Source organism: Lissotriton helveticus, chromosome 12 (genome assembly GCF_964261635.1).
Source record: "Lissotriton helveticus chromosome 12, aLisHel1.1, whole genome shotgun sequence".
In the NCBI taxonomy this organism is placed as follows: domain Eukaryota; kingdom Metazoa; phylum Chordata; class Amphibia; order Caudata; family Salamandridae; genus Lissotriton; species Lissotriton helveticus.
In genome coordinates, this window is record NC_136073.1 from 728,906,524 (window position 1) to 728,924,302 (window position 17,779).

The 17,779-nt window shown below is 42.4% G+C and overlaps 1 protein-coding gene across 1 annotated transcript in view; it reads right to left on the minus strand.

The window, feature by feature from the left end:
- The window catches only part of ITGA10 (integrin subunit alpha 10), a 456,216-nt gene that overhangs the window by 153,491 nt on the left and 284,946 nt on the right, over positions 1-17,779 (minus strand). Inside the window, exons 10-14 of the mRNA XM_078670796.1 lie at positions 15,611-15,684; positions 12,102-12,246; positions 10,331-10,479; positions 5,370-5,513; positions 1,593-1,796 (exon numbers count right to left, since the gene is read on the minus strand). Of these exons, the coding sequence (XP_078526922.1) occupies positions 1,593-1,796; positions 5,370-5,513; positions 10,331-10,479; positions 12,102-12,246; positions 15,611-15,684 (716 nt within the window). The remainder of the gene's footprint in view (positions 1-1,592; positions 1,797-5,369; positions 5,514-10,330; positions 10,480-12,101; positions 12,247-15,610; positions 15,685-17,779) is intronic.

The window sequence follows — 17,779 nt, forward strand, 5'->3', positions numbered from 1 at the left end:
TTCACGTAAATTCATCTTTACAAATCAAAATTCTCAAAATAGCAGGTATATAAACAGGAAGGAGACAAAGCTCAGTAGACAGGTAGAAGCAGTATATTAAAGCCAAAGGATGGTGCTGGTGTGGGACTTACAGTTAAAGGAAACACCCCCTGACATGGTGGGAAGCTGGTATGATTGCTCTTGGCTACCACCTGTCATTCATTGTATACAATTTGAAGTCCAGTAAGGTGAACCATGACCTTGAGCCCTGACGAAATTGCCACAATAGAAGACAGGCAAGGAAACATGTTGGCCCATCTTAAAGTGGTCTGCAACATGCAGTTTGTTTTTAACCTTGAGTAGGCTCACAATTTTGAATAAAATTGGAACCTTGTAAATGTAAGTCTTAACTTAATTTATTTATTCTCATGCACATTATGGGGTATCCTTTGGACATACATATATTTTTGTCTTCACCTCTATCATTCTGACTGGACACTTTGTCTTCTCTCTTAAAGTTACCGATGATGAGAAACGTGGGCACACTGGTGAGAACCTACCAGCAGCTCCTCTGGTGAAGCGCAAGTGAAGGACTTTCTCACCTTCACACATTATTTTGTTTGTATACACCTTTTCATTAGGGGTATAGGTGTATGGAGTTGACTGATAAACATGTGTTTATAAATATAAAAATATTTCTTTGGGCATTTGGGACTGGATAAGACTGGTAATTGTTTGGAACCAACAGTTGAGTCGAGGTAGCAGTCCCCACCACCAGCTCTACAAAAGAAATTGGTCTATGTCCTTTACAGTCAGGTCTATTTTTGTTTATTGTCATTTAAACAGGAGACACAAAATTTGAAAGATTCCTAAACGTATTACATTTTTAGGTCTGTTTTGTTAAAAGTACTTCTCAGTAAAAAACATGAAAATAAATACCAGTCTTAACCCACCGTTGTTCCTGTCGTGAAAATATTCTGTGTCACTGTTGATGTCAATTGATGTTTTATTCAAAGTTCTCGAACCAGCACGTATATGAGTACGGAACACCAATCTCAAAGGCTCCTAAACAATTTGCACCCCTCTCTAAATCTGATGCTGTCTATATTAAAGCGCCTTTCAGCAAAACAAGTAAAAATAACTATCAGCCTTAAAGCATTGATATTCTTGCACCCTTTGCAATATAACATTTTTATATGTAAGTGAATATTTTTTTTAATAATATTTACCGAATATTCACATTTCTTTAAAAAAAAGTCTGACTCATCTAAATCATTTGAATCCATCAGTATCATTATATGCTATAATTGTATAGTTGATATTTTCACAGAATGGGCTACATAATTTGAATTTAATTAATAATATGCCACATACCTTTCATTCCCCTTGTCACATGCAGTCATTCATGCCACATGATTTGGTGTAACATAGCTTCTGACTTCCACAGGTCCAATAGTTACATCTGTCAGTCTACACTACCTCTGACCTAAACCCAGTTTCTCTCAGTTCACGTGCACGCCCGGTCGGAGTGTCGTAAGGTTCAAAACATTTATAGCACATATGGCTCCCAAATTATACACAGATGTAAATATTTTGATGCAATCCGTTCTGACCTGCTTGTAGTTGGGATTGATGGTTCTCCAGGATCCATGGTAAATGTACACAGCTCCCTGGTGGTTGTCTTCCAGTGGTGCTCCAACCACAACATCGTTGAACCCGTCATGGTTGAGGTCTGGGACGGCAGCGAGCGAGTAGCCAAAGCGTGAGTCCTGAGGCCTCTTCTCAGCGTTCAGAGTACCATTGAACGTTAATAGGATCTTGAAAAGAAAAGCAATATTTTCTTGAATTGTCTTCTCCTGGGACAGTGTTGACAATTTTGAGAGAACAAATGCATCTGTGTGATATAATGGTTTTTAAGTTAAACTACTTATGGCCTTATTATGAGAATTCTGAATGTGGTAATGTTAATTCGGCATCCCCGGAGTCAACAATACCTGTTGTCCCAATAACTATGAGGGTAGAGTATTAACCCAGATTCCAAATTGAACCATTAAAGTCCCTGATCTGCAAGTAATTTTAAGGGGAACCACGTCCAATTCGCAGCAGTTCCTCGTTTTAGCCCATATTTTCACCCAGGGAATCTCTAGGCGAAAGTAAAAAATACTGCAGATCTCATAATCCCCATAAATCAATATCTGCTCATCTTAATGACGATCTTAGAAGTGTTATTTTTCTGGCACTTTTGCCAGGACAGAACTTTGAAGTGGCATAACTCATCCACACTTCCTCACTGGGGATAAACAGCATATCATAACATTATACAAACAAGTGATGTCTGTCCCTCCACTTCCCTTGTTACCATGCCATGGTTCAGGTCCTGCTGATCAGTGAGGACAGCTGGGGCTCTATGCTGAGAACCCTGGGGCCCTGGCAGACCCTTCAATGATGCTAGAATAGAGAAGGCAGCCTGGGTAATACCAAGGCAACCAGCATACCTGGATGAAAAACGAACCACTCCAGGTCTACAACGACCACAACCGACGACAAAACACAAAGGGTCAAAAGCAAAAGTGCAAAACAAGAAAACCTGGGGCCGCAATACACCTATTTTCTTTCTAAATGTTTTCACTAAATGATTTGTTTTTTGTATAATCAGTCACAATTTCCTTTTGTACATACTGCTTGGAATAGGTGACCACATTAGTGGCAATGAGAGGACTATAGTAACAAATAACTTTTAAATCTCAGTCACAGTTTGTTGATGTATTTTCATATATATAGCATTTTTTGTACCCTTTAATATTATTTCAACATAAATTTGTGTTTCAAGAAGCATACACCCGTTTGACATATTTTTCTGCAGATCTGTTCATGTTGAAATAAGTAATTCAGCTGTTGAAATAACTTTATGTAAGCTACGGTCATCAGTAATAAGCTACGGTGTAGAGCTTATTACTGATGATTGCTTAAACACATGAGAATAAGTAGAGAAAAGAATCCCTTGTAGGCACGTTTACCCGTTGATGCATTACACATGCGGCACATTTTTCTTCATTGTGCCGGTTGCACCTTTAAAACGGTGCGCCCGGTGCAATGAAGGAAAACGCGCCGCATTATGGGAAATGCGCTGCCCTGGGGGCAGCCGTGAATTTGTGCTGCCCTGCAGCACAATCAAGTGAAATACGGAGTGGCTGCTTTGAAGCAACTCTGTGTTTTCATTGTGCAGGCAGCAACCAGCCTGGCCCTTTTAAAGGGGAATAGAGATCCCCTTGCAGGCAGTGCAGTAAGTGAGTACACCCGCCTATAAGGTGATGCACTGACAGTGCACCAGCTTTTGGTGATGCTCTGTGGCAAAGGGATTACCTCATTTGCATGGGGCACACCCCCATGTAAATGAGGGAACGCGCCCTTGAAGATAGCGCTGGGGTTTTATGTGCGCCAGCACTATTGGTATTACAGAAGGGGCCGCACAAGCGTCTGCGGCCCCTTCTCTAATGCCAAAGTGCCCTAGGGGCATGCAAAGCAGACGCAAACACCCGTTGCGCCCCCGGGGCATTTTATGTAATATGACCCCAGGACTCAACATTTTTTATTTATGCACATTCCTCTTATCAGGCTTCCACTGTCCTGGCAGCATTGCCTTATTTTCCAAAAAAGGCCTAGTAATGTAGGGATGAAAATACATTTATTTATTAGCAATTACATGCTAGAGGGGAGAAAATTGTATGTTTCTAAAATATAAAAGTGAATAAATCTGATATGGATGGTAAAACTATAGCATTTCCAAAATACCAACGGTGCTTAAAAAAAGTAAGCTTTAATGCAAATGTTCTGATTGTCATGTAAAGCGCTTTGATGCCCATTGGCCAAATGTGCGCAATATCAAGCTGCCAAAAATGACAATTGACAAATGAAATCACAATTTCATAAAAACAAAAACAAAATGTCAATTCTTGAATTAATTATAAAACATATTTTATAATTAATTCAAGAATTGACATTTTGTTTTTGTTTTTATGAAATTGTGATTATTGTGTTTTATTTGTCCTTATTGTAATCTCTCAATTGTTTTTGTGTGTATTATATTTCCGTCTATAACTTTTTTTTAAAATTAAACACAAATGCCTTTGTGGCTTTCTTTCTATGTATTTTGTTCTATTAAAATAAACTGTCTTTTTTACGGAAGTAGGCTGTTGCGTCCTATCACTATTATGTGGGCAAGTTTTGTTCCTTACCGCCTGGGTTGATACCTACACACAAGCATCAGCTTCTATGTCATACGAGCAGGGCCTAATTTTTGGCAGCTTGATATTGCGCACATTTGGCCAATGGGCATCAAAGCGCTTTACATGACAATCAGAACATTTGCATTAAAGCTTACTTTTTTTAAGCACCGTTGGTTAAGTGAGTTGCGTAGAATCACAGCAGGAGGAGCCGATGTCGGGATTAGAACCTGGTTTGCCAGTTCCACTGTCGACAGCTCTGGCCACATCCTCATTCTTGTAGCGAAGTCAATTAGAACCTAACACTGCAGGAACAACCCAGTGCTGGCATACATTACCAGTTGCCTGCCAGAGCGGCACATAAACATGATCTGTCTGAAAGGGTCATTTGCAGGGATGTATGACATTACAACGCATGCTTTTACATCACATGCCTTCACAACGCAAGTATTACAACGCAGTCCATTACAACGCATAGTGCTTTGGGGTGCTGGATAGTGAATAGTTTAATTTACTACTCCAACTCCAGTCCCCGTGGACACTAGGGAAGGTTATTGGATAGTAAATTAACCTATTCCCTATCCTAGAGCGCCCCCCAGAGCAATGCGTTGTAATAGTTTGCGTTGTAATGGTTGTGTTGTAAAGGCTCTGCGATGTAAAAGTTGCGTTGTAAAGGTTGTTTACCCATTTGCAGTAGTTTTTGCGTTGCACGTACCCGTACTTCCAGGTCTGAGCCCTGTTGCTTCTGTGATTACCTGTACTCTTCTTGCCCAATAAGCACGTACGGTACTCAGGGGGATAAAAACTGAGAAGTGCCGGTACTCAGTACCGGTGAGTACCGGCCCACTTAAAGCCCTGATTTATCACTATTATGTTAAAATAACCTTTTATGACAAGCTGCATTTTTTAAATAAAAACATTTATACCGTATATTTCAGTTTTATTTCTCACTTTATAAATATGCAAATGGGATGTGAATGTTGAACTCACAGAAGAGACCTTCTGAAACCATTATCTTCAGGCTGCATGCATGAAAGATCACTTGCCCAAAGTCTAGTCTCTTCTGATGGAATGCATCTCACACATATAGATAATTCTGTAACATAACACAACATAAGCCAGCACACCATCACCTGACATTATCCAGCCTAGTCAAGCAGGCCTTACCTGACCCACTCTGTAAAGGTAGACTCTCCCCGTTTCCCTGTTTTGGGCACCCAGGTACATTGGCGCGGCGACCAGCAACACATCAGAGACGCCATCATTGTTCACATCAACAGGACATACCTCGCTGCCAAAGTAGGAGCCGATCTGCAGAGAAAGAGAACATCAGGAGTAGTGAGCTGGTCACCACAGAGTGGAAACAGGTGTTACTTTGGGCATGTGCTGGGACTGTAAGACTCCCAGGTCCCGCCCTTCACGGTTCCTGCAGTGCAACATCTGACCTACTCTTTAAGGTTGCTACACCTTTGTAAGACAGTAGCTAGGGCTTAACAAAGGCCCCTGAGCCCTCAGCCCCTGGGCCCAGGGGGTCCTAACTCTTCAGAGGGGCCCCATTCAGCCCAAGGCCAATGAATATCTGAGCGAGACTAAGGGCCCACTCTCCACCTTCTGCAGGGGGCGCAATCATTTCACGTTACAGAACTGTGCACTTTGGATGGAAGGGGACTGAATGGAACTTTGGTGCTGCAATGTTATTAATAGGACTAGGCCAGCACTTTTTGGTTGGCTGCAATGTTCTTTAACCTGTTAACCGCGGCGTAAAATCCGCCGCGGCGCGGGCGTTTCCTTGCGCGGGTGGGGCCGGGTCGGCCAACGGACGTGCACAGCACTACGGAGGTAGTGCGTGCAATAGCCGTTGGCCTACGCACGCAGCGAATGGGTTAAGAGCCGAGATCAGCACTTCTCTATAGAACCTCAATGCTATTATTGGGACAAGGCCCGTATTTCCCTGTAAAAGGCAGCGCTGCAATACTCTTAATGGGACACGTCAGGGGCTTCTCTACATGGGTGCAATACGATTAAAGGACACGTCAGGTGCTTCTCTACATGGGTGCAATACTATTAATGGACAAGTCAGGCGCTTCTCTACATGGATGCAATACTATTAATGGACATGTCAGCCGCTTCTTTACATGGGTGTAATACTATTAATGGACACGTCAGGCGCTTCTCTGAATGGATGCAATACTATTAATGGACACGTCAGGCGCTTCTCTACATGGTTGCAATACTATTAATGGACACGTCAGCCGCTTCTCTACATAGGTGCAATACTATTAATGGACAAGTCAGGCGCTTCTTTACATAAATGCAATACTGTTAAAGGGCACCTCAGGTGCTTCTCTGCAGGGATGCAATAGTCTTAATGGACACGTCAGGTGCTTCTCTGCAGGGATGCAATAGTGTTAATGGACACGTCAGGTGCTTCTCTATATGGATGCAATACTGCTAATGGACACGTCTGGGGAATCTCTACAGGGATGCAATACCGTTAATGGACACGCCAGGCGCTTGTCTACATGGATGCAGTACTCTTAATGGGACACGTCAGGAGCTTCTCTACATGGATGCAATACTCTTAATCGGACATGTCAGGTGCTTCTCTACATGGATGCAATACTGTTAATGGGCACGTCAGAGGCATCTCTACATGGAAGCAATACTCTTAATGGGACATGTCAGGTGCTACTCTACATGGATGCAATACTGTTAATGGACCCGTCAGGTGCTTCTCTACATGGATTAAATACTTTTAATGGACAGATCAGACGCTTCTGTACATGGATGCAATACTGTTAATGGACACATCAGGTGCTTCGCTACATGTATGCAAATCCATTAATGGGACACGTCAGGTGCTTCTCTGCAGGAATGCAATAGTGTTAATGGACACGTCAGGTGCTTCTCTACATGGATGCAATAGTGTTAATGGACACGTCAGGTGCTTCTCTACATGGATGCAATACTATTAATGGACACGGTAGGTGCTTCTCTAAATGGATGCAATACTGCTAATGGACACGTCAGGGGAATCTCTACAGGGATGCAATACCGTTAATGGACACGCCAGGCGCTTCTCTACATGGATGCAGTACTCTTAATGGGACACGTCAGGAGCTTCTCTACATGGATGCAATACTCTTAATAGGACATATCAGGTGCTTCTCTACATGGATGCCATACTGTTAATGGGCACGTCAGAGGCATCTTTACATGGAAGCAATACTCTTAATGGGACATGTCAGGTGCTACTCTACATGAATGCAATACTTTAATGGACACGTCAGGTGCTTCTCTACATGGATTAAATACTTTTAATGGACAGATCAGACGCTTCTGTACATGGATGCAATACTGTTAATGGACATATCAGGCGCTTCGCTACATGTATGCAAATCCATTAATGAGACACGTCAGGTGCTTCTCTGCAGGGATGCAATATGGTTAATGGACACGTCAGAGGCACCCCTACACGGATGCAATACTCTTATTGGGACATGTCAGGTGCTTCTCTACCTGGATGTAATACTGTTAATGGACACGTCAGGTGCTTCTCTACATGGATGCAATACTATTAATGGACAGGTCAAGTGCTTCTCTACATGGATGCAATACCGTTAATGGAGATGTCAGGCGTGTCTCTACGGGGATGCACTGCTGCTTATGGACACGCCAGGCGCGTCTCTACGGTGGTGCAATACTGTTAATGGACACGTCATGAGCTTCTCTACATGGATGCAATACTATTAATAGACAGGTCAGGCGCTTCTCTACATGGATGCAATACTGTTCATGTACACGTATGGTGCTTCTCTACGGGGATGCAATTCCATTAATGGGACACAACAATCACTTCTCTGCAGGTCAGCAATAATGTTAATGGGACCCGTCAGGCGCTTCTTAGTAGGGAATGCAAAACTGCTAAGGAAGCAGAGCTGGCATTTCTCTCCATGGCCGCAGTACTGTTTATGGGACAGGCCATTCTCTGCATGGCTAAAATACTGTCAGTAGGACAGGGTAAGCACTTCTCTACAGGGATTGAAAAACTGTTGAATGGAAAAGGGCAGGTGCTTCTCTGCATAGATGTACTGTGGTTAATGGACAGGGCAGGCATGTCTCTACAGGGTTGCAATATTCTCAAAGGACAGGGCGGCTACTTCTATGCAGGGATTCCATTCTGTTGCTAGGACAGTGTAGGCACACCTCTGCAGGTCTGCTATACTGTTAAGGGACAGAACAAGTGCTTCTCTGCAAGTCTGAAATAGGGTGAATGGGATAGGGTAGGCACTCCTCTACAGGGCTCCAATACTGTGAGTGGGCAGGGAATGCACTTCTCGACAGGGCTTCATTACTGTTACTAGACTGGGAAGTTACTTTTCTGCAGGGGTTGCTGTTTTGTTACTGGGATGGTACCAGCACATTTAAAGCCACGCAATAGGTTTATTAGGACTCTACTAGCCTTTCTTTGCAGCTTTTTTGAATTAGATGTGCTGAATGGTCTCCTAGGGTTTCAGTGCTGTTAATGAGATAGTATGAGAACTTCTTTCAAGACAGTAATACTGTCTTTAAGAAAACTGAGACCTCCCATACATGCCTGATGGGAGAACAGCGATATATTTTTGCAGGAATGGAAGAACTTTGTTGAGACTATAAAGGCCCTTCTCAGCAAGACTGCAAAGCCGCAAGAAAGAAGAGGCACCTTATGCAAGCCTGCAGTATTTTTTAGGTAGAAGTAGAACACTGGAATGTTGGGAGATCCATTGAAAGCAATGGAGTACCTGTGGGCTTCCAATGGCCAGTAGAAACCTGGAGCTCCAGCAATCCAATGTTTGTTCACAGCTGCTGCTGTGAACAAAGGCCTCATGGAGCCGAGGGATTTCAATCCCCTCGGTCTCTGTGAGGCTCTTGTTTTACAAATGTTTAAAAAAAATGTTTTAATTAAATTCAAATTTCAAAGAATAACAATGCATCATTATACATATTTTGCAGATATACTGTATCTTACGGCCCCAACATAACAGTTTACAATCACTCAGTCTAGTGAATCAGATAAATGACCATGGTGTCTCAACAGTTCCATTTCAACAGATATACATAGGTCACCTGGAGAAGTGTGGCTCACTGGTTAGAGGAGGCAGACCTGGAAGCAGAGGTCAGCCCGGGACCAGGGTTCAATTCCCGGCTCGGTGGGGTCTTGAGTCCTAAAAATGTCCATGGACTCGACAATTCTCGCTCCGGTGCCTACTCGATTCACGGGTTCACACTCTGCGACTCTGGGCAATAGCTTGCTTAATCTCCACAACGGCCCCTCGCGGCGGGATGCCTGGCTTTCACCTTGTGGATACCCTGCCGGGGTTATCTCACAGGGGAATACCAGGACGGGTTCCCTAAGCAAGCGCTTAGAAACCGCTTGGTGATTTGCGCTATATAAATTCCTGTACATTTACATTTACCTCTATTCTTATTACTCCCAGCCTCTGGATTTAAACACCTCTTTTTCCGCAATCATGCATTTATCCATTTTGGCCTTGTTTTACAAATTGAAACATCCCGCCCTCTAGGGGCGGAATGTTCTAATAGCCTTATATCCCTCTATGGCTGGCTTTACCAGCCATTAAAGGCCAGCTCCCTTGTTAAAAGCCCTGCCTACAACGTGGGCCTTTAACGCTGGAGTAGGCTATTAATGGCTGGTAGAGCCCGCTACGGCAGGCTCTAACGCTATAGTAGAACACTGGAATGCTGAGAGCTCCATTGAAGACAGTAGAGTATCTCTGGGCTTATAATTGCTGGTCTAAGCCAGGATCTCCAATGTTTGTCTTCGTGTTTCTCTCTTTTTAATTGAGAACATTCTACCCTCAGTGGGTGGAACGTTCTAATAGCCTTATAACCCTTCTGCCTTTGGCTATGCTGGTTGTTAAAGACCCACTCCTTTGTTATAGGTTCTCGTCTTTGGCTCGGGACTATAACTCAGGTTTAGGGCTATAACTCAGGTTTAGGGCCTTTAACAACTGGTATAACCCTCAGCAGCGGGTTATAATGCTATAGTAACAATGACATCTAAAGCGACTTCTCTACCGCACTGCAATGCTTTCCTTAGACAGTGCTTCGAACTGTCATCTTCATACCTGCTCTCCCATCAAGGCTTGAGAAATGGAGATGCTCCCATTGGCTTTCATGTCAAACAGGATCACTTTGCCTTTGTGTTTAAACCTGGGGGCACCAGCGACGTAGAGCGATTTCCCATTCCTTAACTTGACCGATGACACCGTGTATCCTGCAAGAGGGAAGCATCATTTGTAAACAGGAAGATTGCAGATTTGTGGGTAAAGGCATTTGCTTAAACAGATGAGAATGACAACCATAAGAACAGGCATACATAGTGCACAACCGACGGCACCGAAGGACCCCTTGCGCTGTGTATCACTACACGAAGTAATGCAGCAGGGAGCTCCTGCCTAGTGTGGAGCTATTCAAATCAGGCTACTTATTCAAATTATATATATTGAGGAAATAACAAAGAGACCCTGCTCCTCCTCCGTCTAGGAAGATACTAGTAACATGTCAACTAGTTCTATTGAGGCTAAGAATTAGATTGTATTGTACTTATTCAACACATTCCACTCTATTTTGTGGGCATGATGGGTTGTAAGGCAGAAGTGTCTGTGGGTGAGGTGGATGTAAGATCTGCCTAGCAGCTTTAACTACTAGTACTACACAATGACTGCAACAAATGCACATACTTTACATTTGGAATAGCATGGGGCACAGACATGGACATAAACCCACTGCAAGTGTTGTTGAGGTTGACATTCTAAGGGGCCTATTTACAAAAATGTCACACAGTGCAGCAAGCCACCGTGCTGTGCTGCACTGCATGACAGGAAAAAGGCCGGAATGTGCCATATTTTAGGCAATATGGCACATTCCTGCATTTTCCCCATCGCTGGTGCCACTTCGGCGGCCTAACGCCAACGCAAGCAGCCTTGCGCCATGGTTGCATGCCTGCATTGAATGCAGCATTGTTTTTGTGCAGGAGGGGGCACCTTCCTGCACACTGGACATTGGTACAAATGGCTTCCACTCTGTCTTCTTTGGCAATAGGAGACACTGAGGGCTCCCCCCACCCCAAGAGGATTTCTCTCTAGACGGTGGTCCTCCAACCTTTTCTGAAATAAGAGCTGTTTTAGTTCAACAAAACTCCTGTAAAGCTACTAATATTATTAGAGTTGTAACAGTGACCACATTAGACAAGAACACGTTATTGGCCACCATATGTGAGATTACCAGCAGTGATCATTTTAGTGCATCTGGCCCATTTACCAGCAGTAAAGTAAAAAATGGTTTGCTAATGGTGAATGACTCTACACGCACAATACATATAAGCCGTAAGTACAATGCCACTGGCATCAAGTTCATAATTCTAGTAATAACTTGCTTGAATGCTGCATTTTTTACCACTCAAATATCACCTCTAAATATCTTTTGAGAACTCAACCATTTTTTTCCAAACATCAGCTGAGAGTTCTGAAAATAAACGCATTTTCATCTCAAATATAAACTTTTCAATTTTGCTATACATATATTAATTCAACCAAGCAAAAGATGCCAATTTAGTAGGCTGGGCTGCAGCCAGGAGAGCAACTCGCAGATAGCCGGAGAGCTACCAGTATCTCACACGCCACTTGGAGAAGCCTACCCTAGACAAATATAGGGGATGTTGACAGAACAGTGATTGGCAGTGACCATTCCAGCAGTGTGGACTTCAATTACCCAGAATTCCAGTCTTGCACAACTATCGAATAAAGTTTATGGAGTCGAATTTTTAGACAGAGATAATCCCCAGAAGAAGGAAGCGCGGTTATAAACAAGGACTCGCCTATGTGCCTGCTTAATTACCCAGGTAGGCTGCATGGTTCTTGAGTTTTACCGGGAACTCTTTCTCGAAAGCTTCCCTTGGAGGGATGATCTGGCCATGTTTGGTCTCCTTGAGGACAGCGCCATCCCAGTCATAGGCTCCAACAGTGCCGAAGAGAATCCCATCCTGCAAAAAGCATGAAATGAAAATTAAACTCATGATATCCTTGAAGATCTACATTTGAAAGCTCTAAACGAAAAGTTAGGAAAACTATTTTTGTGAACCCTCTCCCAAGATATCAACTAGAGATGACCGCATTTGGAGACATTGGCAAATGAACAAGGTGAGTCTGCCTAGATCATTAATGTGCTGAGGAACTAGGGGCCAGATATACTGAGCATGATAAAGGCCACAAACATTCCAACTCGGTGTTTACAACCATTAACATACTTTTCAATGAACTGAAGCCATTTTAGGAGTCTATAAATTATTCAAAATTTGTGGTTGAGTTCATTAATATTTGTGAGGTAGGTCGGATTGAGACCCACTCTGAATCAGAATTTTTTCGAACCAACTTATTAGAATATAGGTCCCTTCCTTAAAAATCTTTACTGGTCACGAAAATCCCAATTGTAAAATTGCGACCAGATTTTTTAGACCGATTCGTTCTTCTTTGCCAGTTCTTGGCCCTAGATGGCTCAAAGTGTGGTTTCTGCAACAGGCTTTAAAATGCAAACCAGACAGGTAGTTGGTAAAATGCTCCACCATTTAGTGGCTGTGTTATAATTATTGGTGTTCTCAATCCAATTTCCATGGGGCAGATGTTCCTAAAAATAAAACTATCAAAATGGAGACTAACTAACTCCCTTGTGGTCCTCTTTAGTCTAGTTTATTTGGCACTATATTGAGGTCAATTACATTGACCTACTATCACTAGCTTATATCACATTGCGCTACCCAGTCTCCCGCTATAATCGGAGGGAAACTGATTGACTCTACAATTTCCATAAGAAGTAATCAAAAGGAAGCACTACGCTAGGGTAAGAACCCTTGTACGTGGGCCAGAGATCAGAGAGTATTCTGAAGAACTAAAATGTATTTGTGTCTAAATGTATTCAGTGCTTACTAGTTTAGAATGCACTTTCAGGTTGGACCGGTGACTGATCGCCAGATTGTTTTAGGACGCAGGGTGGATCCTCAATTCTCATTGGTTTTCATCTTCTTAGTGCAAAGTCCCACAGGACTGTAAATGTTTCCTCAGATTGGATTGGTCACTCATGGACAATAGGATTGATACATTTGCTCCCTGATTGGCCGTATCCATTCCATGCCAGATCTGTGATCGAAGCTTTCTATTATGCGTCCTATTGTGTGATGCTTGAGTGAGTGGGATGAATATTCAACTACTTCCTTTAGCACAGGAGTTTCTCTTTGGTTTATTTTGCATCGTTTGATGTTTAAGATTTCAGTTAGTCCTGGATACACCTGATGTGTTTCCCCAAACTAATATTCCGGACATTTCCTGTGCATGTTTAGGTATGTGTTTTAATGGCATTGCTGTTAAACAAGACCTATTGTTTCCAATAAGCTTCCAGGGGGCTTTGGATGCATCTCCTTCAACTAGTGACCTTTTTCAGCTAGCATCTCTCAGATATTGGCTTGAGATTTTATCAATCACAGCTCAGCTTAGCCTAGTGGTGTATTTGTTTCTCAGAGTGTTAATGGTGGGTTGGGTATATTGTTCCTCTTTACAGGAGTGCTTGAATTACAAAGCATGAGGGACTATTTTACATTTTATATGCATACTTAGGGGGTCATTACGCCATCCGCCATCATATCGTATGTGGGACCACCCCCCTCCAAGGCGATGTTCCCACTGGGCACATTACAATGCGAACGCCACCGTGGCGGTCGCATTGCGCATGTTTTGCTGTGCAGCAGGTGCTGCGCTCTGCAGCACCCAACGCAAGACAAAACAGGCACCCCACATATATCCCTGCACTACTTGGCAGGCACCATGCAGTGCCTACCACATGGTGTAGGGATATGTAGGGGGGAACCATAGGTCCCTGGCCCAAATCTGTTCTGCCTGCCGTTTTACTGCAGTTTGACTGCCCCAGAAGGACCGGCAGTAAGGGGTATTGTAATCCTATGGTGGTGCCTGACAGGGACTGCAGCCATTCTAAGAGTACAGGGAGGTCCGACAGGCGGTCGGATAATGACCGCCTGTCAGGACCTTGGCAGTCGGAGTATCCGACAGCCACCCATCCAAATACCATTATAATATGGCGGATGGAGATCCCTGTTCCGATGGCGTCGAGACCGCCACCGACAGCCGCCGCCATCATAATGACCCCCTTAGTACATCACATTGTTGCATTAAATTCTTAGAGATACCTTCATTTTGTAGCCAAATTAATCAAGTTTTAAAAATAGGATTTAGTTCAATAGCTTTTTTGTTGTTTATCAGGGTTTGTGTTTGAGCCTGATTGTTACAGCTGCTACTTTAGTTCTTCTTTTTTTACCGTTTGGGACATCTGACCCAAAGATGGTCATCCCAGTTTCTTTGACACCATATTCGGGTTCAGATATCAAGATGCACAAAACAAATAGCCAACACTGACGTTGTAATGACCGCCTTGTAATGGCATGTGGTAAAAAAGCAAGCGGGGTAGCGTAGCTTATTCCCTTGCCTTACTTACAGTCCTTTGTTTCTTTCTATATGAAATGAAGGTCAGTTGGTAAGAGTGCCTTAACTGTAGCCTTTTGTTTCTTTCTGTGTCACAGAAACGTAAAGAGCGTATAATGAGGGTTCCCTTGCATTTTAACCCTAAATAAACATGGAAATAAAAATAAGACTGTAATGAAGCTAACGGAACATTTAAAAGAAGGCAGTTTTTATTTGTTAGATTTGTCTGGTTTTAGCCTGCGCTCTATATCCATATATTAGCAATTAAACCTAGACCTATTGCCTTTGCCAACCGTTTGGTTTATTATCATCCAAGTACAGATGTTCATCTCCACTTACAAGCGAAGTCTTTTTGAAGCTGGGGAGAAATTACATCATTTTGTCATATCTCCAAAGTTCTAACGAGTTAATTTAGCATTTTTGGGGGTATGATCTAATGTCAGTTATGAGGATGATTTATGCACATTAAAGTAATACAGCCTTGCAAAGGTTATTACTGGCAGCTCTACCCTTTCTACTTCTTGCACGCGGTGTTGAAGTTTCCAAACCAGCTTAAAATTGTAACTACCATGCTTTTGTCACCAGGTTTTAACTCGTGAACCGATAATGGGGAAATTACGGATGCGCGTGTATTCTGGACAACGGGGTACATCTAGTAAACTCACAATCCCGAGCTCAATGGAACCCACTGTTTTCTGCCAAGTGGACATTGGGCACACTTGTAGTGAGGGATTAAGTTCGATACTATATCTGTTATTCCCCATGAGCACACATACATTGCTGCATTGAGTAATAAAATTAACACCAACTTCAGGCATACAAGTCTGACTGAGCTGCACTTGTGTTTATAAACTTTCTTACCTCCAACAGATGGGTGGAAAATCCAATCTGAGACATCTCCATTTCGAAGGAGCTTTCATTATATCCGTGAGTCCCTGTGAACAAACAGTGAGCAGACTTTGAAGTAATGAAGCCACACAAACATCTTTCCCATTTGTGAGAAGCGTAGGGTGCAACACAGACCTTGCAACATTATAACTCTTGAATCGGATGCAAGGTGGGTGCCTTGCATCTAACTACGTGCATTGCATGTAAAGCCCCATATGTATGTTTGTTAAAACACCACTTTAAACACTACCTTTGGCAAAAGGTGGAAATGTATAATAAAAAGCATTAGGAAAGTTCTCTATCATTGGATTTATAAAAAAAGTCCAAGTGAGTTCATCAAATTATCAAGGGAAAATGGCCTGAACTAATTTCTATAGCAAATCCTTGAATGTAGAAAGTTAAGTTTTTTTTTAAATTGTGCTTTTACTCAAAAATACCTACAGTGTAGAAAATATACACATACACATTACATTTGTTGTGCAAGTTATATATTGCTGAGTTAATAAATTGCAGATTTCATTAGTTTTTGGGTTTTAATTCATATCCATCTATGCACCTGTGATTTTTAAGTGATTTTCTGAGATTTTTCTTTTAACATATGTTAATGTGTTCTGACCTAAGGTAACCATAATTTCACTTTAACCTTGTTTTTTAGTGAATTTCTGGGTTTCTTTTGGATCATATGCCACATCGAACTTCTCTAAAAGCATACCCTACCCCGCTACCCGTGGGCCACGGGAAAATATTTACTTTTTTTTTTACATTACCTTTTCGAGAAGTACTAAATATATTTTGCTGATTCATAATTTTTTCGATTGCTAATACCTTCACTGTTGAAGGACTACTAATAGTGCTTCTGTCACTTGATGAATCTACATGTCTTTAGGATGACACCATCCATGGCCACCAAAAACGGCCCAACTGAGTTATACCAAAGTTGGCATGAAGATAGAGTTCATCTCTGTTTTATAAATATTTTTAGTGTTTTCAAGAAGTAACAGAGTCATAACTTCTTTGATTTGCACATATTGCCACATGGAGCGATTAACCTCCATTCAAGATTTCCCCAATAGTATTTTCTTGCGTATTCTATGCCTGGACTTATTCTGAATATCATGTGCACTTGTTGTATGTCCTACTGTTTCACCAGTGGCCAGGATAGTGAAGGAAAGAGGTGGAGAGATGCTATCCAAAACAGAAATATGAGCATGTTTGTTCTTTCCTGTAAAGCTTGGGCCTATGGCTGTGCTTTCAGCCTCCCTCTATCTTACCTGGTCCCTTCTCAATTGCCCAGGTTGTGGCGGGTGGTATCGGCTGTCCATTGTAAGGCTATTGCCTTCTTGGGCAGGATCACTGCTAAATTTGTAAACCAAGCTGCTCTTATTTTTCTTGGTGCGAGTGAACCCTTGGGATTGCAGTGGCGTAGCAAGGGGGGGAGGGGCGGTGGATCGGTCTGCCCCGGGCGGCAGAAGTTTTGGGGCTGGTGGATCTTACCTGCATGTGTTGCGGGGCGGCCACCGAGGAAATCACCAGCACCCCCCTGCTCTTACACACGGCTGCGGCCGGCAAATGAAGGGGCCGCCACAGGCGGCCATAGGTCTAGCTACACCACTGTGGGATTGTTTCACCTCCTGGATGCTCAACTTCTTGTATGATGAAATTCCAATGTCTTACTATTACGCACATACCCAGAACTTGTGTACTATGACAGCATGATCGGCACTGCACCTTGGGCACCGACCCATTCCTGGTTGGTACATCCTGTGAAGTCAATGAGGTGTTGAATAAGTTAAACACAGTAATTGAAATTTTATTAATTTAAATCTAGATTTTCTGGAGACAGCTAGTGTGTGTCCCATTTGCCTGTGCATTCCATGAATGTCTGACAAAATATCGACAGACAGAAAATCGACCTACAAAAATATCGACACAGGAATATCGAAGTCAAAAATATTGAAGTCCTACCTACATAAAGGTAAGTACAAAAATATTTTTAAAAAATTGTTCTAAAAAATATCGATGTTAAAAATATCGTTTATTAAAATGTTTTAATATTAATGTAAAAATAAGTCAATAATACATATAATTAAAAAAGTATAGATATACATATTAAAACATATTTAAAAAATAATAACTAATACA